At 38.0% G+C, this 21539-nt stretch overlaps 2 protein-coding genes and 1 long non-coding RNA gene across 6 annotated transcripts in view; 1 reads left to right on the plus strand and 2 right to left on the minus strand.

Moving 5' to 3' along the window:
• Positions 1-1281, minus strand: part of thoc2 (THO complex 2) — a 28297-nt gene extending 27016 nt beyond the window's left edge. For all 3 annotated transcript variants that reach the window (XR_005636406.1, XM_039777236.1, XM_039777234.1), the window contains exon 1: positions 1169-1281. Coding sequence is in view for 2 of the 3 variants with exons in the window: in XM_039777236.1 (XP_039633170.1) it covers positions 1169-1233 (65 nt within the window). In the remaining variant the exon portion in view is untranslated. The remainder of the gene's footprint in view (positions 1-1168) is intronic.
• Positions 276-1526, plus strand: LOC120543877. The gene is made up of 2 exons (XR_005636407.1): positions 276-719; positions 1196-1526. It is a non-coding gene; the product is annotated as an uncharacterized LOC120543877 (long non-coding RNA).
• A 310-nt stretch (positions 1527-1836) lies between these two features.
• stag2a (stromal antigen 2a) lies at positions 1837-21412 on the minus strand. Of its 2 annotated transcripts, none has more exons than XM_039778133.1 (34): positions 21193-21412; positions 17471-17589; positions 17233-17311; positions 16155-16313; positions 15860-15956; positions 15684-15760; positions 15294-15498; positions 15025-15176; positions 14235-14308; positions 13839-13962; positions 13143-13241; positions 12853-12932; positions 12416-12523; positions 11758-11866; positions 11444-11561; positions 11147-11250; positions 10949-11041; positions 10764-10853; positions 10464-10667; positions 10292-10362; positions 9809-9896; positions 8743-8823; positions 8229-8321; positions 7945-8119; positions 7691-7830; positions 7500-7601; positions 6997-7145; positions 6747-6875; positions 6450-6655; positions 5886-6123; positions 5627-5737; positions 5345-5471; positions 4418-4495; positions 1837-3863 (listed from the first exon to the last, which is right to left on the minus strand). In XM_039778133.1, exons 2-34 carry the CDS (start codon positions 17512-17514, stop codon positions 3840-3842), a joined length of 3828 nt encoding a protein of 1275 aa, XP_039634067.1. In that variant the 5' UTR covers positions 17515-17589; positions 21193-21412; the 3' UTR covers positions 1837-3839. The 2 variants fall into 2 exon arrangements, with proteins under 2 accessions (XP_039634067.1, XP_039634066.1); XM_039778132.1 differs by having other exon boundaries at positions 5886-6126.
• Positions 21413-21539: the final 127 nt, after the last annotated feature.

Here is a 21539-nt window from a genome sequence, read left to right on the forward strand (position 1 = left end):
CCTACTGCACAGCTCTAGAGAGAGGGAGAAAGGTCTATGGTGTTTTATTGTTTTACATTACATAGGATATTATTTTATTAGTTTATTTTGTAAAGTGTAGGTATGTGGATTAAAATACATTTATGTTGAAATAAATATACCTATACAAGTAATTATGTCTCCCTATCATATTCGTTTGCCCTCTTATGGACATAATGCACAAATATTTATAATAATAAAGTATTCAAACCTATCGGTTTTTTAGAAGTAATATTCAAACCTCGTTTTTGGCCAATTTTGACAACCCTTTATCTACTCGATCTTACTGTAGTCTCCTCACCCAATTTTTTGTATGTATCAGAAGATAACTTTTATTGAACAACATCATGAAATATCAGTTTATTTTTCATGCTGCCATGCCTAGGTAATTAAAAGCCTAACAAGGCAGTCAACGTCACAGACATAGCTAGCTAGATATAGAACAATTGATGTCGTAGCTAACTTGCTATGACGTTATGTCATGAGCAGTCGTTTCCCTCCGTTTGATTAGCTACAATTAACGTTACTATTTGTTAACGTTACTGTTAACGTTACTGCTAACGTTACTAGGTTCTACCGTTGGCAAACTAACGTTAACTAACTAACTGCATTTTAACATCAAATGTAGCTACTGCAATTAAGAAGCTGAAGTATATCCATGCAACCGGAGGGGAAAGCCGTTCTCTTAATACATCCATGGGGTAAGCTACATGAATGCTAGCTAACTAGCTTAGCTTTGATAGCCACCGTGTTTACAAATGATAGCTAGAATGGTTAGTGGGAGCGTAAGCTAGACATATTGCTAGCATGCAAGTAACGTTAGCTATTTAAATTGAGGTAACGCTTCGACTCTATACAACGGTTTACTAAAACGGTCGACTGTATTCACTGCCTAATCGGCCCTAATGCCAACTATTTAAAATATTTATTTTTTCAAAAAGCGGCGTTTATTAACGTTAGCAGGCCTCTTGAAATGTTTTTTTAGCTTGCTAACGTTGCCGCTTACGTTAGCCCTAGCGAACACACTTGAAAGACTGGCCTTAAATTGCAATGCTAGCTACGTACTTTTCTTACTAGTTAGCTTATGTTAGCCAACAACTGTTAAACCACTGTAACCTCTGACACTGTGTTGAAGTTCAGATCTACTCACAACTCGTGTTTTCCTGATTTTTCCCAGTTTTTGATCCATTCACCAGGGAGGATAAGTGTCGCCATCTTCCATACGCACAGCCCGGATGTCTAATTCATCATGGCACACGCAGGGTCAAATGTGGTGGTTAGCTGCTGCTGCTAGCTCACTGTTGCATGGTGGGACACTGAGGCTGTCTCTGAATGCTTTGTTATTACGGAACTTAGCTAGTGTTCCATGAGTGGAAATGGTACCATTTAAGTGCACATTAGGGCTCAGTTCAGTCAAAGTCCTTTTAAATATCATCAAACTACGTTAAAATGATAATTAGAACAAGTAACACTACATTTGACTTAAATAAAAGAATTGCAAACCAAAACTACTTTTTTGTGTGTGTAGTTACTTAAATGTAACAAATTATAGTACAGGTACAGCCATGGTTTCCAAAATCCGAACTGCACTGTCACAACATTAAATTATATTGTTAGAGAAAATACGACATTTGTGAAACACAGCTTAATGTTGTCAGTTACCTAAAATATTTTAAGACGGATTAACTAGAACGAAGACATTATTGCTATACATCCTTCAACTGTTCATTAGTACACCTAGATTCAGATCATCATTATCGGTTCACATTACAGCTTTAGACATATACAAATCTTAAAGGATGCAATGGGACACAGAATAAAAACACAAATTTAATATACACAAATATTTAAATATGTGTAAACATACAGATGTATGCACATTTTCAGCAGTTTAATGCAAAACAAATGATTCAAAATGAAAGGATTAATGTAAATTTACAAGCAATTCTAAGATGTATTTTTCTCATCTGCCTAATATGAATAGTCAGTATGTACTGTATATGGTAATATTCAAGACCATGTGATCTGTTTCTCCAGTTTATAGTGAGATTCTGAGGATATTAGGGATTTGTTTCTAACTACAATATGAATACACAATTTTCAATCAAATCTGAATCTGCCAACCAGGCCAGTACACACAGAGGTAAAGAAATATGGCAACAATCCATTTAAAAAAACAATATACTGTACGCATACTTGCAAATTAGTAGTTACTTTAAATAGTTACATTCTATTTAACCTTTCCCTAAAATTCCAAGCAAACAGAAACTGCAAATGTAAAATAAGCACTGATTCACAATATATTACACATCTGTACTTGTATAATATACAATTCTGATACTATGATAGTTGACTAAAGAATTCTAAAACTTTATAATTTAGAATAATTCTATAACTCTTATACACCCAACAGTGGCTCATCAAATAAATTGGCTATTTGAAAAAATCCTCTAAACTTGCAAACTGGAAACAAAACACACAGCACACATCTTTCTCAACCATTTTTCAAATCCTTTTTTTTTTAAAGATACTATGGCATTTCTTGGATATTATTAGATACTATACAGTGGAGAAAAATAGTCATGATATAGGAGAGATACATGTTTAAGGTTGAGTCAAAATTTAATGTATGACACTGAATGCTCCCAATATTAAAACATATTTTTAGATGCAGCCATGAATTTGTCAAATTACTACATTTGGTTAATGCATTATTTTTGCACCTATTTGTAATAGAGTGATGAAAACAAAATACAAACGGCTGGCCATATCTTTAGTAACATAATCATTTTCATTAAAAAGGATTATTTCAGCATCTACGTGAAATAACATGATTAGAAACCATTAATTTACATTTGATTGTCATTACAAAATATCTATAAATCAAAGTCATCTATAAGGTATAAAAGCAGAACACATACATTTCTAAAAAATACCATCACAAAGAAATCTGAGAATGTCGTATATCATTTCTGGCAAGGCCTTTGAACAGTATGAGACGCCAGTTCACATTATACTTTACTGTATACATGTTTCGATATATGGCTACATGCCATGCCAAAATCTACAGTTTAAAAGTATAGTAGGTAAATGCAATATCACTGACACCTTTATAATGTTACGCAGTCCAATTTAATAACCCTGCAATAAATGCTGTTTTTATAAAGCTTATGATGTTCAATTTCTGTTTAGATTGCGTCAGAGAGACATTGATTGGAGCCTATGATAACTTCTGAAAAAAATATGGCTGTAAAATTATCATTGACTTGAATTAATACCTCTGTGACTGAGTGCAGTGTCATCATAGTGTTCAACAACAACTGAACACTTCAAGCATCACAAAGGTAGTATTATTTTGCAGGGCTATTATATATTTCTATCCACTGGTGTTCATGAAATTGTGTTTACTTTACCCCTCCTGTATATTGGCCATTATGTATTTACATCAGACAATTCTTGTCTACTGAATGAAAAAGTTTAAAGGTATATATTAATTTGAATTTCAGTCTGTTATTGTCCCCTCACCATGCACCTGCCACATGTCGTGAGCTAAGCTAACATCAAGTTGTTTTGAGGGTAACTGAACCAAAACAAACATTTCTGCTGCAGTGTGACAAAAGTCCTGTGTGTGAAAATGTCAGAATAAAATTCAAATTCAAGCTCTCGCTCTAAGTTTTAACAAAGTGTTAAAGAGGCAAACATTGGTGTCACCATTTATAGCAAACCATTTCGCTCCATTCTGATCTTCACAGAGAACTGTCATCCCTCTTATCTTCCAAGGATTTTGATATCACATTCTCCTTGATGCATCCAATTTGTTTTTAGAACATTGAAACATTGAGAACCTAAAGACATACAAAAAAGTTATTAAGAAATCTACAATCTTATGAACAGGAAAAACAATGTTCTGGCACAATTTATTGCCGAGAAAGAAGAGAAGACATATTATAGTTTTGACATTCAGAAATTGAAGTTATTGTCCACTGTGAATATAGGATAATATAGGATTGAGAAAGAACTAGTACAGGGTTTTTATAGACATTTCTATAGAAATGTTGATGCCTTTTTGCTATTAGGGTTGCTGTAGGAATCCATTGTAAATGATGTAAATTCTGTCTATCGCTGCCGTCCTCCATGATGGAGAAAGCTACAAATGTTTCAGTGCCACCTTTAAAGCCAACAGCAGGTAAGTACTGGCTACTCCAACTTGTAATATTCAAATGTATGGATAACAAATTATATTCATAACACATCCTTTAATAATGATTCATGATCATGAGAAAATCGAGTTAACTCAAGAAAACAGGCCTAAAAATGATGAGCAAACATGGCCACTCACATTTACCTATTAAATAAAAAGAAGAAGCAAATGGCATTATAGGAAGTGGAAAATCCTTACCGAATCATCCATGATGGAAGACGGATCAAAGTAGTCTGGCTTTAGTTCAGTTCTTTCTCTGCGATTCTTTGAAGCGGGCTGAAAAATAACAGCGCAGTCAGAACAATGCATCATAAAATGTAATGGAAATAAGAGACAACAAAAAGGCTATTTGAAGCTCATAGTCTGTAACTCTAACTGTGGCAATCAAATGCTGACAATTATACTGATATGCAAATTCTAATATTTGGCACCACAGGGAAGCAACAACACTTTAGTTATTTGGAGGAAACTGTCTCAGAAAGTTTGCTCCCAGTAAAGCATGACCGGGTCATACAGACTGATTTACCGTAAATAAGGCAGTGTCTGTATTGGTACTGGGAATCCACATGAGCAGTGGCTATAATCAATATTTTACATTATAACAATGTATTGAATGACAATGTGAAATGGGTCGCTCGTAGTCATGAACCAACAGATACTTATCACCTGAATCTGCAACTCCTCTCAACTTTATGGAGCTTTATAGTGAGTTTCAGTTTATTGTTTAGCTTTTAGGCCCACAAGTTTACTTTCCCTTTCACCACTCCCATGAAATTGTTTTCAACCGCAGAAAGCAGCTGTTTTGAGAGAAAAAGTTCTAAAAGCCCACTGTAAACGAGCTGGTCAGCACCAAACAACTGACAGACACAGTCAGGGACTAGCTGGTAAAAATAGTGGAGCATTTAGAGCCGGATATTTCCCTCAGGAGTTGGTAGAGACCAAAAACAGAGCTTAAAGAGAGTGAATACTGGACTTACATTCACTGTGTGGACACAAACACAACTCTAAATGAATGATAATGTTGCTTCGTCACTGCTGAATGTGTAAATAAGCAACAGTTTGCTAACAAGTTTGCCATATTGTTTGCCCCCAATTAGCCAAAAAGGGATTGCAGCTTTAAATTACCAAATCTATGTCGATTGTGTCAAAATCCATGCTCTCATTGATATCCTCCAAGCGGTCCTCTGATGACATCATCACATCCTCCACTATTGGCTCCTCATCATCCTCCATCAGGCCTGAGCCTCGACGACTGAGGAGTACACATAGACACTTGTTAGGAGATTGTGCTTTTCAACATACTGTTTATTACTGTCTGGATGTTATTTTAAAAAACTGTTACATTTCCTGGGGTTCCTCCACAATTCAAACCTATTTAATGCACTCTGAAGAGGAGTGCCATCTTACATCGCTTGCTGCATGTGATTCCTCATCTTGGCATAGTGCATGCTAACTCGCTCCTGCTGCTGACGGGCCTCGGCTTGTTGCCTCTGTGTCAACATCCAAGTAACCTGGGTACTGTGGGGACAGAGTTCAGTATTTAACATGACCTCATAATTCCTGTAGTACAAACGTAGCACGAGATGCTGTAAACCGCAGCAACATTTGCAAATATTCATGTCAAGGTAAGGTAAAGGAATAGGTACGTAGAAAAGGTTTTGTGTACTTGTAGTCAATGGCAGCCTGGTGGTGATGGTGTGGCTGGTGCTGGGGAGGCACAGGCTGATGGGAATGCTGCTCTGTTGGCATGGTGAATGCAGTCGTGTAGCTGTCCTCTGGCCTCATCTTCTTTGGATCCCTCAGTACAGTAGAGGTGAGGTGGGGAGAATGCATCATCACCGGCGTCTGCACATTCTGCTCACGGTTCATCCAAACTGCATCACTGCTGCTGCAGCTGTTCTCTTCTGCTACAGAAAATAATGTATTAAACAACACAACTTCTTGTATTTGCAGAGGTTCCTCAGATGATCAATGTTCCCCAGTGACTGACAAATTGTTGAAATACACGTATGACAATAAAAAAATTAAAATTTTTAAAAAAGGGTTAGGGTTCAAACTTTGCTACTGTGTATTTGTCATTTAGCAATTGGTAATATTATTTCTGAGAGGGGGCACAGAAAAATATTTTAAATAAGTTAGTTTGGTGAAGATTACCGCATGTTGCAGCTCATATAGTACACAAGTCAATCTTAATCTAAAATAATAGTATAATGATTTAAAAAATGCTCACCTTCAGGCAATTTCCTTTTGCTAGAAGTGGCAGGCTTTGACTTCTTACTCCTGGTGGACCCTCGACTGCTGATCCCACTGATGACAGACATGGTGTCATCGTCCCCTCCAGCCTGCAAGGAGTTCCTGTATGAGATGAGGGGCAACCAGCAGTCCTCTCGCTGCAGGGCCATCTGAACCGTCATGAATCGCTCCAGGTACATGTGACTGTAGAAGTATCAGAAAACAGTTTTGTCCATTGTCTGCTTCATGCTCAACACAAACAAACCATAACACACGTCTTGTGGCTACAACTTACACTGATCTTCTGTCCTGCCGAATTAGTTTGCTGGAGAACTCGCTCAGGATATCCAAAAAAGCTAGATTGAGAGGTGGACTCCCCTGTCCTTGGGGACTAGGTTCCTTAAAAGCAAACTCAATTCCATCCCTAAAATACAGAGGAAAATAGTGATTTGCCTTGCGCATTAAAAAACACATTTGTCAGTGTAAGAACTGAGTTGCATGCAAAGCTGTAAACCACAAGGCCCTGGCTCAGGACTATTACTTACTTATGTAACATGGCAATAGCCTCCCTGGTCTTCAATTGATCCAAGCCAAAAGTCAATGAGAAGCGTCGGGCGAGCTCTTTTATGCCACAGAAGGCTGATGTTGAGCGGTCGACATTGAAGCCAAGTTCAGACAACATCTCATTGAATAACTATAAAGATAATGACAGAAATACACTTTCTCAACTATTTTCACAGACTGAGAGGTCTAAATCCTGGACTAAATGCACCTGTGATATGCTGTAACCTAAACCAACTGTATCCTTTATTATAATTCAGTTTGAAGAAGACCCCCATCTTCCTCTGTTTACATGGCACAGTGGAGCAAGCTTTTGTAAAGGTGATGCCTCATAGATTACTATTAAAGTCAGTAAATGTTTTAGATTTTGTTTTCAATAATGTGGAAGATTTGCTTGAATCTACTAATGTATATACAAAAATGGCAACAATGAATATGTTATCTTTTTACAAAATGATCGAGTCTCAACCTGGGCAAAGAATCTTACCGCTTGCAGGCTCAATACGAGTGTCTTTGCACATTGTACTTTGTCGATTTGCCTTGTTTTACTCAATGTGTCCTTGATGATGTCTCCGTAGTCATTGTAATACTAAGAAAAAACAGAAGGAATACTGTTATTAAGAAGAGCAGGGTAAGATGAATTCCTTATAAGTGATAAAAAAAGGGATTTAAACCTACCCTCATATACTGTTTAAATATATCTGCTGCGGTGTTCATTTCCACCACATTGTAAATGATTAATTTGCAATAGGCAGCTAGAAGGTTTCTTCGCTTATGCAGAGCCTCAATTTTACTGGCTTCTTCGTCTTGCTGTCCGTCTGGAAAATACAAAATATTACAAATATTTACAAAAAGAAATCATCAACAGTACATGCCTCCTCATTTTTCAAATTTGAGTGTGGTTGGTTGACACACTGCTGACCGACTCTGACCTGTGCTGTTGTTGTCATCATCCTGATCAATGAACACTTGATCCAGAATGAAGTTGAGCAGATCTGCCTGCAAAGAAGAGTCTGGCGTATAGACCAGAGGCTCCAGTTGTTCCCGGCCTGAAGACATAATTTGGTGACTGAAGATCATTAGCAGATCACATAGTATGGTGAAGGCCTGGAATAAACACAACACTTCAGCATTGATGAACACTTTCAGTAGTACTGAAAAACGGCCATGTAGAGAAGTCAGGAATAAAAGAACAGTCCTATCGACATAACCCCACCTGTTCTTTAACTGCGTTGTTGATGCTGTTTAGGTAACGCTGACACATCAAGCAGAAAGCTCTCATTTGCTTTCTCAAGGTCACCATATCACCCTAAAAGGAGCAAATGTTCAAGTAGACAATCAATTAGTGCCAAAATCAGTCTTTGGAGAAAAGCCATAGCTTTCTTGATACATTTTTTAAGTATGAAGTAAAAGATGTGTAAAAAGTACTTTAAAACTCCATGTACCGAGTGCCAGCCATTCAGGGAATACCACTTAACAGATGCAATCCAAAACCCAAATCTCTTTAAAGAACTCAGTGTTAATATTATTTTAATAATGTAGTAAATGGCTGTTAGCTGTCTTGCACATTAGGAGGTAGACTACTTTTAAACTGACTGTGATAATGTAGCTATTTGACAAATGTATAAACATGTTTGGTTTGTTTTAACTGATATCCTTTTTATACCTTTCCTTATACACTTATTTTGCGAAGTATACCTAAAAATGTGTTATGACCAATATGTAAATACCTTTAATGAACTGCCGTCTGAAACCTTCGCAAGATGCCACAGGATGATGTAATGGGTGCACTGCATTGCATGAATCACAATCTGGGGGGAAGGCAAGGAGATCAGATGAGCCATACTGTTCCACACAGTCCATGCATTTACATGTACTTAAGTAACCAGGTTACTCAGAGAGATCCGGTTACGCAGGTAATCTGCTTATAAATGTTATATTTCTCCCCTATCCCAACCTTACTGCTTGCTTACTTTAACTGTATTAGTTACAGAAGACGCTGCTTCCTCACAACACAAATATGTGTGAATTTAAAGAATAGTTCTATGGTGGAGACAGACTTATTTAGACTTCTACTACTTTGGCTACTTTGTGTTAGTTTCAGTCGGACTTTGGATGGGATAATTTTAAATACAAGAATGCAATGCTCCATGTAATTATCTCTCCTTTCTGCTCTGTTACTTTCCCTGTCTGCACCTTTTTTTCATGTAAAAAGTTGATTAGAAACCATGTTACCCTTATACATGGGCAAGATTTCTGTAATCCCCTACCCTAACTACAGAAACCAATTTCCTTGTTTACATGATTTTCAAGAAATAAACTTACTGCAGAAAGCCCACCATGGATACTTAAGTGTATGTTAACGCACTGATTGACTGAAATTGTTGGTTTTGCATTTTTGGGAAGTCATACCTCTTTTCCACTGGCCCAAAAAAAAAAAAAGAACACTTACACCCACTAACATCTGGCTTTTGTCTGCAGTGGGAAAGGTTACAATTGGCATTCATCACCAGGAAAAATGACTCTGCAGGAGGCACGGGTATTTATCAATGTTTTTGTGCACTGTATCGTAGAGCTGTAGTAGGAAAAGTTAACACCAGTTTTCCGGAGCGTTTTTGACGTAGAATGTGACACACCAGAAAAACTAGACAGGCATACTTGTCTTACTGGCAATAAGAAATAATTCTATTGGCTATTTTTAACAGGTTTACCTGTGTTTAAAAAAATCTATATATACATGCTAATTTGGTGGAAAAAGGGTATTACTGACAAAGTCAGAGAATACTCTGCTGGTACCTGTTCAGGCATATCCCCATTCTGCAGGCCTGTGTTGAGTAGCCTGTAGTTGCTGGTGAAGAGATCCCACTTAGAGAGGTCATGTGCACTGGAAGCAAAAAGAAAAACACAAATGATAAATAATACATAATAACATGATGAATGCAAATGGTATTAACCACATCTTACCTCATAAAAGAAAACCAAAACTCAACTTAACCCTTGTGTTGTCTTCCTGTCAATTTTGAAAAAAACACTTTTTTCCGACATTTGTTGTTGCTTTTTCCAACATTTTAAATTGTTAAATTTTTCTTCTACACATTTTCAGCGCTTATTTCTACGTCCCATATTTTCTGATATAAAACAAAAATTGAAAACGGGTCAATGTGACCCAAAGTCAACACAAGGGTTAAATGCCAAATAGTATAACTGGAAATTCTATGACTATGTCTTTAATTAGTAACAATAAATTGAAATCATGAGAAAACATGTTGACTGCTTTACTTGTGGAAAGCGCTGATTTTCTTTAGTGTAGATAGAACTTGGTAGGCATCATCCTCATCTGGTTCTTCACCCTGACAAACAAGAGATTAAACCTGTGACATTCACCCCTGCCTCTGCACCTGCGAACATGCTTTCAAACAATCCACGCAAAGATAAATCTTACAACACACACCTCTTGCAGGAAGTCCTCCAGGAGTCTATTGAACTTGTCTACAAGCTCATCGAGAAGCTGGGAGCGAGCGATGTCCACGCGGTTGAAGATGGTGAACTCTTCGTTGCAGAGAGCATGGTAGGTGGTAGAGCAGGCCTCCAGGACCTCAGTGTCTGTGTGCTTATCCTGGACCTCCCAGATTTGCCGCAACAAGGCATCCAAATGCTTAATGAGAACATGAAAGCACGTAACATTGTTTAACTGACACTGTCTGCAATTTACAAGTTGCACAATCTAGAACAGATGTAAAAATTGACAAACCTTTTCTAACCGGCCAGTTGTGTAGATGTCAAGATCAAAGTACTTTGGTATTTGTAGCAAATTCGTCACCTTATCAATATCGACGCAGTACTGGGACAAGAAAAGAGAAAGCATTTAGGTTGAATGGTTGGGAATTAAACCAACTCGGACAGCTGGTGGCTGTAGTGCAGAACACAAGTAATCACCTTTGCCAATAACAGAGGCAATGCAACTGCAAACATCTCTGTGATCCGTGTCCGATCATCCAGCTGTGTTTTCTTTTCCTTGGCAGACAGGACCTTTTCCATACACAAAAACCAAAACAATGTTTATAACATGAAATCATTCAAGAGACACAAATTATCCTCTCTACTGTATGTCGAGCGTGACGACCTGACGCTCACCCTCTTCCCTGTGCCTCTGCCTACTGGAGGGTGGCATTCACAAGCCTGCCGAATGGCACAGAGCATGATCTCAACCAGAGCCGTCTCCTGGCGATCAGTCAGGGCTACAAATCACAGACACAGATTACTGACAATATAATGAAAATACTTGCCCAACTACCTGAATACCAAGCAAAGAAAAGAAGAAGAAAAAAAAGAGTAGAAATATATAAAATTATACCTTTAAGGAAGGTTTCCTTTCCTCATACTGAAGCTAAACATCTGAGCCAGTAATTGTCTGAAAGAATGGATCTTTACCCTCCTCTCCTGACATGGGCTCATCCAGCAGCAGGCTGATCATAGTCTCCCAGTCTTTCAGCAGCTCTGACGCACAATCCCACAAGCTATCCACCAAGTAGGCCCCATGTTCATGGAGCTGTAAAACATCAAATGATAAATCTTATTGAATCAAACTGAAAACATACATTTGATTAAAAGAATTGGAATTATCTCATCCAAAACTAAAATGAGATCATAACACTCAAAACTAGAACAGATTTCTTACAATAAACATATGTATTACAGTGAGCACAGGGTTAACATCCAGGAGTAAGACACAAAGGCCTGGTTACCTCACTCTCCAAGAAGAAGAAGACAGTAGTCTTGATAAGGCTGCCATTGAGGCTCTGCCTGCCCCTCCTGGGTAATCCCTCCTCCTCAGGATCTCGATGGCTGAAGAGCCTTCAATCAGCACAATACAAAAAGCTGTTAAAAATGCCTCGTAAAGCCAGGTGTAATAAACAACTGCTCTGCCTGCAGTCCCTTTGGGAAAGCCATGAGGTGGGACAAACATAGGGTGTCACAGACATAAAGGCCAGGAGTCACATAGTACTAGATTTCGTGATTTAACAGGATTTTCCCATTATTATCCCACTATTTCTATAGGGATACATTGTTTAGATGCTCTCTTGAAGGGGTTGTATGATGGATTCAACATACCTCCGAATGCATAATATTGTTTCTACTTTAATATATTTAACATGATCTCACACAGTTACTAACTTGGCGGGCACACCAATTCTTTGCACTTCTGTTTTTGCTGTAAAACAAGATGAACTTTGGAATCTAATATAGGCTAATGTGAATCCAATCTGACCATAAACAGGCCTCTTCTGCAACACTTCTGGCACTTAAACCGTGTAATGTGACCTAAGATAAATGTGTTGAAAATACGATAACCACATCTATTATCAGTTACAAAATTTCAAAATACAAAAGAAAAAAACTCACTTCTTAAAGAGAAATTCTCCTGCTGAAACAGCGATGGGTCGATGTGCTGAGTAAACCAGATGGTATATGCTTTCACAGTCCTCTGCTGTCAGAACCTCATCACTACTCCTGTGAAATGAAATGCCCACATTCTTAGGCAATCAAAGATGAGCATTTAGAATTAAATGTGTGAAATTATTTGTTTACGGAAGCTTTAAGGGAAAAAATATAAACTACGGCCATATTCTCCCCATTTTAAACCCAGTAACAGTCACCTCAGCTATAAACAAAAATGATGAAACTAATGGACAAGGGTAATGTCTCTTATTTGAGACAAAATAAATGAAATCCTTGACTTTAATGAGTATTAGGTCTTTTCATATTATACGACTTCATAAGACAAGATCAATGTCTCACAAAGACAAGAGTGTCATTCAAGAGGAGGGGAGGTTACTCACTGCAAGACAAGCGTCAGAAGTTTAATGGCTTGCACTGCAACATCATATTCCTTGTCCAGAGTCATAGATACAATGCGGTCCTGTCAATGAGAGTAGCTTTCAGATACAGTATTTTTGCTAGATGATCTCCAGAACATTAGTTGTCATATCATGCATGGGTATACTGAAGTCATAATCATGTTATTACTCTTTATATGAAGGCGCAATTGGTGAAAAGCCTGTATACTTACAACACATTTTTATGACGCACAAGACTAACTAGCACTGAAGTGTTGCCGCTGCTGGCTCACCTTGAAGCGACTTGTGAAGAGCTCCAGTCGTGCGCCGAGCTCTCTGCTGTAGAACAGACCTTGTAGGGCAGTCAGGCACTTTAGCCGCACCTCACCTTGCTGCAGTCACATTAGAAACACATAAATTATTTATCATATTTGAATGCCAAAACTTAGGGGTTACTTTGCCATTATCCCAATTAAAACTGTTTATTATTATGTACCCCTACAGACACAATCTAATTATATAATGTTCTGTTTTTTTTTCCATTCCATCAGATTTTGATAAAAAGGTGATATGGACTCAAAAACATTAAGTCCTCCAAAAATCATGTGACCTGCTGGTCTTATGCTGATATGGATGCACTTCTCTTCATGATTTAGATTGTAAAAACATCACATGTCATAATCTTATCTTCAAACAACAACGGAGCACAAGCACCGAGCCCCATTGGTGCTGGAGAAAGGGACAAACGGGGACCTTTTGTGATGTTACCATCCTGTTTGATTGAAATACAACACTACCAGTAGCTGCTTCTCCCAGCAAAAATATCCTCAGCAAAGAGGACTACGTATGGCTTGTATTCTGAAGTGACTGCAAGAAGTTTGACTCAAAGGCTACTTTGATTTAAACTGAGGTTAAAAGTTAGGACATGTTTTTTTTCATTTCATCAGCTTTTCTCAAGTTAAGGTTAATTTGTTTATACACAGTCTCACCTTGTCATGCATTGTCCAGCCAACATACTTCAGGTAGCTGTCATTGAGGAAGGCGTCACTGTACAGCTTCATCCACACTCCAATCTCCTCAATACAAACAGCTCGGATCTCAGCAATGGCATCACTGGCAAATACAAGAGAATTGATTTAATTTAGTCAGTAACATAATATAACATGGCCTTGTGTAAACACAGCAGAGCTGTTGGGTGTCAAACTAAAATTATATAGACAAATATTGGTGTTGACATTAATTTCACACTAGAGGGCGCCAGAAAGCCAACAATGAACATTGAAAAGTCCCTGCTTGTTGCGATAAGACTCAAGTATGATTAGAGGCTCCTCAGTAAAATCTCTCAGTCAACATACAGCATGCAAATCAATCAAGGATTCACATACCGATATCTGTGAACAAACACTCCTTTGAAAATTGCATTCATCATGTTTTCAATTTCATCTTGATTTTCTTGAAGCTGAAAGATAAACAGAAAGTGATACTTTTTAAATGCATGAAAATAGCCAAAACAATGACATTTCATAGCCTACAGGAGGTGATGTTACACCGTTGGTGCAACAGAGGATTAAACTGGACAGCGTTATCTTAGTTATTTATTTTTAGTTACTCCAGTAACTAAAGTTACTTAGTAAACTCAAAGTTAATTTAGATTAATTGTTATTTCAGGTCAGATGTGACATGTTTTTTTCCCTTTGGAGAAAGGCAGACTATCTGTTCATGATTCGTATGACAGGTCTGGACCACTTGTAAATTCTGTACGCACCTAAAAGAAAATTCTAAATATGTAAAAATTGGTAAACGCCACAAATTCTCTTCAATCACTCGTACAGGCCACATAAGAAGAAATCTGTTTGTATGAGGGATTCATGCATGAGGTCTACTATATATTTGGATTAGACTGTTAAATGTTATTGTCATTGCACACAGTAACTACTAGTTCAACAAAGTGCAGTTTAGCATGCAGAGATGAATAAATAGATGGCATAGACATAAAATGTACAGTGTGGATGAATGCAGCTATATGTCATTAATGGAACTATGATATGCACAGAACAAACAGACCAGGTATTTGAGAGAAACATTGAATACAATCCAAATGCTTTAACAGAAAAGCATTTGGAATGATACAAAATGTGTAGTTACAAGTGTTAGACAACTTATATTTCTTCTCACCTCTTTACGCTTCTGTAACAGGAGCTCCAACCTATCATTGGCCCTTTTTGCAACAACCTTGTTCCTCTCCGCCTCATACTGTCTCTGAGTGTTGTCCATATTGATGCTCAGGTTGAGAGCGACATTCACCAGGGCTGTCATCAACTTCATGGCTGCAGGAAATGACAAAATTCAGATACAGCTTCTGCACAATAACGGCGTAAGTGTGCTGACAGGCTGGGAGCAGAAATGCAGAACACCAAAGTGAAAACGTGCACATTAAAACTAACCTGCTAGTGTGCTTGTATGTCTAAACGCCCTGACCTGTGAGTCAGACAGGCCGGTGAGCAGTGAGATGACTGTGTCCATCATATACTCGTCGTAGATGATGCTGTACTGACACTGACGCACCAGAACCGCAATGAAGTCACAGAAGCTTATCCTGAATTTCTTCCACTGTGGTCCTGACATAGTTAACGGATAGTCACCGCTGTCCTGTTTGATGATAGCGCGGAGATAATCAGATTCAGGTCAGGAGGATCACTGTCGATTCATACTGTTTATTTCCCTTTATGTTTGTCACATGCTGGCATCTAATAACTGCACAGATTTATGGTTAGATTCTTCTTTGATTTAAGCATAAGTACTGTAAATTAATGTAAAAACACAGCCTGCATCACCTCATCAAACTCCTCTGTCATTTTTCGGATGATTTCAGAGTTCTGCATATGTCTGAACATCTCTGGACTCACAGCACCTGCGTAAAGAGTTACAAAATGTCAGCAAAGTTCAGCATATAATTACTTTCAGGCACCCGACCTATTACATATTTAGACACATCATATCAGATACTTACCTTTACAGCCCGAGCACTGAATGAAGAAGTTGATTAAGTCCAAGAGAGCAATATCCCTGTCATGTTTGTATGCCTCGATCCAGTCATCAACAACAGACTAGAAAATAAATAAATGACCATGACAAATACAACTTTGGAAAAAAATCTTAAAATATCACTGCATGTTCGGGATGATGGTGCTGCCCCAATACAATTCCATCGAGAAAAAAAAAAAGAACCCACAGCTACCACCCCAGTTAAAATATTTTCACAACAAAACAATGAGAAGAAGATGAGAAGAAACTACAACACCCACCTGTGTGGCACTCTTCCCCATTTTAACCACCTCGAACAGGGTCATATTCTCCATCCCGTTCTCCTGATGATGGCCATTCACCCTGCCAAGACTGGGGGTCCTCCCTGCTCCCCCACCTTTGGCCTTGTCTCCAAGCGCCTTCTTCCCCTTCTTGGCTGCCTGTTAGGGAGAAAGATATTAAATGATAGGGGTGGGAAAAATCATTGATTCTTAGATGCATCGCGATTCTCTCTAGAATAGAATTCGATGCTCGATTCAGATAAGTTAATAATAATAATTTTTTATAAATGTGTTGATTTTTATTTAAAAGTTACTGTCACCAGACAAGTACAAATCAGAAAAGAGGATGGGATAATGGACAACAACTTAGAGTTTAGGCAAGAGTGCAGAAAAAAAAACAAAAATGGCCAAAAGGAAGAAAAAAATTTTTATTTTGTATATATACACATGATCTAATAAGAATCAAATAATTAGGCAAAAAACACATAGGCTGTTCATCTACTTTATCACATTACATCTGACACCTTCATGTTCTGAGAAGCCAATTCTCCACCTTTAAACATGACTGAGCCTCTGACATGGAAGATTAGTGTGAGAGAAGGTGACTTTCACAAGCATGTTTAAGGCTTAAGCATGGAATGACTACAAAATAAAAACCTCAGTAGACAAAACATTTCATTAAAACTTGTGTGACAAATATATGTCAAAATCTAAGCTTTGTCTAGCTGCTTTGTCTAGGAAGTGATTAGCAAACTCAGATTTACTGTATATGTAGTATATTTTTTTAAATCACGCATGGAAATGTACATTAAAAAATTGTTGCATCGAGATGCATCACTAATCGGTTTAGAATCCAATTGTTAGCCTCTGAATCGGAATCGAAAGGTGCCAAGAGATTCCCACCCCTATAAAATGAAAGATGAAAGTGTGTTATTGTGTTTTAACTCTGAGCACACTTTATGAGCATTAAATGTGCAGTTGTTTAGACTGAATAGTTTATAGCCTACCTGTGACCCTGATTACACATGGACAGATATGGAAAAGGAATAAATGAAGATCAAAGGTTTGAAAAACATACCATGCCCTTTCCTGTCTTTGCATGATTGCCATCAGGATCATCAAGGTCAGTATCTGAAGACAACTGAGATTCTGCCTCTCTGTGCACAAGAGATGAAGTCATTACAACCACCAAACATATTTCAAAAATAACATTTAAGTTCCTAGAATAACATGACAGTGTACATGCATACACACACAGAAGAAACATTCAAATGCAAGTTTAATTTGAGAATTCACATCTGTGATGCTCTGCTTACTGAGGAAATTGAAACTCTGTGTGCGAATCCTGCGCTGCTATCATTTCTTTAACATTTTCTGGATCTGCTTGAGTGGGTGCTTCTACTGCTCTGGACCCCAAGCAAGAAGGTATCTGCACCTGGAAAATAAGCCATGTGAGAAAAGTTTGTTGATGAATTGACGACACATCGATATTATATCAATATCGATATATGAGGCTAGATATCTTCCTACATTTTTGATATTGTAATATAAAGATAAGGTGTTGTCTTTTCCTGGTTTTAAAGGCTACATTATAGTAAAGTGATGTAATTTTCTGAACTTACCAGACTGTTCTGGCTGTTCTATTATTTGCTTTTACCCACTTAGTCATTATATCCACATTACTGATGATTATTTATCAAAAATCTCATTGTGTAAATATTTTGTGAAGCACCGATTGCCAACCCTACAATACCGCCACAATATCGATATTGAGGTATATGGTCAAAAATGATTGTGATGTTTGATTTTGTCCTTATCATCCAGCTCTACATGTTATACAAGACCCCATCTAACACTCAAGACCAGGGATGAAGAGAACATGTTTGTTTCTATTGGCGCATCAGGCTCACCTAAGATGCACCAGCCTGGCAATGAACCACTCAAACACCTCAGTTACATGAAACCAGTGTATATGCCATGATGATTACCATGCAGAGATATTATGTTTGATAAAAGCCAAGACAATATGACAGCATTTTCTGGGTCTCAGCAATAATTACAGTGATAGCATATCTCTACAAGTTGTGTACACAAGAAATATTTTTTAAACAACTAGGTGGTGAGTCCAAGTCGTTGAATGGCAGTAGTAGTTTAGCTACTTGAAATTGTAATGTAAAATGTCAATGTAAGTGACTGATTTTCCCCCATATATACACTAGATTGTGAATTTTTGCTCATGAACTCACCACTTTTTGTTCTGCTAGCTAAGCTACATTTACATCTTAAATAGAACCCTGTTAACCATTGTTTTTCACTGTAATGCATGTTTATTCTTAAGGCCAAACAGACATGATTGGGAAAGCCTGAAAAAGCAGAGGTGTAGGCTTAAGAATAAAATTAATAATGGCTGAATTACTTTTAGCTGTTTCAGTTTCAGGGTGCTGGTATTGTTCATTTTGGCTCACTGTCACACTGCCATGGCCTACTAGGACACATGAATAGAACAGAACCATTGTTAGTGTTATTAGTGACATCTGTGCTTTGCCTACTGCAGTATGTCAAAATGTCCGCTGTGAAAAAGGCTGAAAAAGGCCTACAGACAGAAATTTTAGCACTGACAATTTTTATTATTGATTTGATATTTTCTGGTTTCACGTCAAGGTGCACGTCAAGCAAACGCGAAGATTTGCTACTTCTCTCATTTTTGGACAATTGGCCAAACAAAAAAAGCAATCTGAATATGTCATCCTTTTTTCCAATATTTTCTGAGATTCTGTAGACAGAACAATTAATGTAATAATCTTAACTGATTGATGAAGAAAACAATCATTAGATGCAGCCCTACTTTAAATCACACATTTTCTGAATCGTTCAGAGCTCTCGTCAACATCCAAGCTTTTGTTACAGCCTTAATGGGGGTGCTTTTGTCAGTTTCTTCCACTCTTCGTTCTACAATTTTACACACTGAGAACTCCTAAATCCTACTTCTATCTCCAACTGTGCAGCTAATCCAGGGCTTGAAAATCAGTTATTTATATTAACATAAAAACTGCACATTTGGAAATACAGATAACGTATTTTCATTGTCAATCATTGTTGTCATCCTCCAGTTTGTTATGGAGTTTATGGCTACCTAGTGCTGATTGTAATCAATTAGTTAATACACATTATGATGATTGATAATAGTTTGTTTAATAACAGTTTTTCATTCATCAAATAAAAATACCCAAAATGTGCTACATCACTAGATGACAATTTTATGTATTTATACATGTTTTTCAGGGTGGACTGTGACTGTGGGAGAATGTGCAGCTGGGCAGTGAAAATTAATTTAATGACCTTATCAAAATCATGCTTTTTTTGCTTCCTCTCGTTAAGTCAAATGATAAGAATGGGGGATATTAGAAAGTGATTTTGTGTAGTGTTTAACTTGGTAGCCACACTCACAGGGAGTTAATGTCTGTTACTGTTAGACCTGTATTGACCTCTTGACCCAAAGTTGAACATTAATTCTACTGAGCAAGACAAGCAGATGGTTTTCTAAAGGCAAATTGCCCATCTACCATTGGCCAGGTGGTTATATGACAGAGCAGTATGACACCAGTACTGAAGAACCAAAGCTAAATCTACAACTTAAGTTCCTGCTGGCTGACACAAATGAGTGAATGCCAGCATGCATATAGCTGCAGACATGATTCATAAGTTTCTGGGCCCATTACAGTATTATTTTCAACCACACTGTAGGCTACGGACTGGCTTGGGTATGCGGTTTTCCAAACTAGGAGAAAGTGTGTAGTGTTCAAGTTGTACCCTGCACTTGCATGCATGCATGGGACTGGAAAAGATAGAAAAAACTATTTTCTTTTAGTTTAACAAATTCCCTGTGCTGACTGCCATTCTCCAGTCATGTCATTCATTGTCAATGTCTTTAAAAAGAAACCCAGCTCCTCCAACAGTAGGCTACCTGTAGGACGGTGTGGAGTGCCTGTCTCACCGCACATAGGCCTACTTCTTTTGCAGGTTGGGCGATGGTAGGGAATTTATTACTTAAGTACATTAACCTGATATCATTATTTTGTGTACGGTTATGTGGTTCAACCAGACAAATAACGTAAGGTATGCAGATGCCGATGCTTCACAACTCGGCCATTAAGCTGTTACAGCAGATAAGGGAAATCTGTGGGGGCGTGTTTACACAACACAAGCACACTAGAACTGTAACGGGCAATACCCAAACACGGTGTAAACATGACATGGTTGTCCTTGTCCTGAACAGACAGAGGGGCCTGACTTCATGGACCATAAATAGGAAGCGCACTGGTTTCGAGTGCCTCAATATAACGTTCGTTACTTGCTTGGATAAGTAACGTTAACGTAATATCCTTACAAGTATTTTCCAGATTTGTGTGGTGGTTAACTCAAATCTTACTTCGAATATAGCTAAATCAAGTTATCCCACAACAGTTCTGACACGCGCAGTTGTATACTTCCGAGCTACAAACGCAACTACAGAGGTTTCCGAAGCTGGTGATGATTGATTCCTATCCACTCTCATCTCTTCCTGACGAGCTGTCTTTACTAAAACGGCCGTGCCGCACAGCTCTCTGGCTAATGGGAGCTAACCTTAGCTTACTGATTGAGATGTTAGCCGACACATTATCTAGTTACCTTTAGACCCTCTCCTTGGCCACTTTATTCGTACCGAGCAACTTACTTTGGGATTAGGATTCACTTTAGAATTAGTTTGATACATTTTCAGCATCAGATTAGTTGCTAGTTTGGATAGCATTACCGTTAGCTATAGCTAACTGCCCAACGGGACCACTAGCTACTGTACACCAGCTGGAATGGCTACCTCGCCATTATTCATCACGTTCATTTTAATTTATTCTGAAAGTCGTATTTTTATGTCAATTACTCCTGACAACACTAGCTAATGTCAAGTGCCTGGTCAGCTAGCCAGTAACGTTATAGCAGCATCAATGACAAACTCCCTGGATGTTAACGTTAGCTATCCGCCATTTTACAACTTACTTACCTCGTTTTAAATCAAAGACGGACTGAAATCAAATAATCCCAACGTTGCGGACTTTGCAAAGAGGGTGATATCGTTATTTTCCTGCACAAACTGTCATTTCCCAAAACTCAAAAATAACAGTTTGTTTGCAAGCTAACGTTAAGAAGCTTCTTGGTGGCTAACATAGCAAGGTACAGTTTGTATTTTCGTTGTTATGCATGTAGCACACACACCACCTGTCGGTGGCTCCGTGAACTGCTGGTCAGAAGGGGCCACATCATGTCTGTCAGTGCTCTCGAGCTTCTGACTTTTCTCTCGTTCGTCAAGCTTATTGACTCACTGTGTTGGACAATATACACTTATACAAC

This window comes from Perca fluviatilis, chromosome 16 (assembly GCF_010015445.1).
Source record: "Perca fluviatilis chromosome 16, GENO_Pfluv_1.0, whole genome shotgun sequence".
Lineage (NCBI taxonomy): Eukaryota > Metazoa > Chordata > Actinopteri > Perciformes > Percidae > Perca > Perca fluviatilis.

Bases quoted from the DNA above. Each gene is read 5' to 3' on its own strand.
- stag2a (XM_039778132.1), bottom strand. From the start codon at position 17,514: ATGATAGCAGCGCAGGATTCGCACACAGAGTTTCAATTTCCTCA. The intron at 16,314-17,232 runs GTATGTTTTTCA...TCTCCCTAACAG, and splicing joins CAAAGACAGGAAAGGGCATG to GCAGCCAAGAAGGGGAAGAA. The intron at 7,602-7,690 runs GTAGGTTTAAAT...GTTTTTTCTTAG, and splicing joins TATTTAAACAGTATATGAGG to TATTACAATGACTACGGAGA.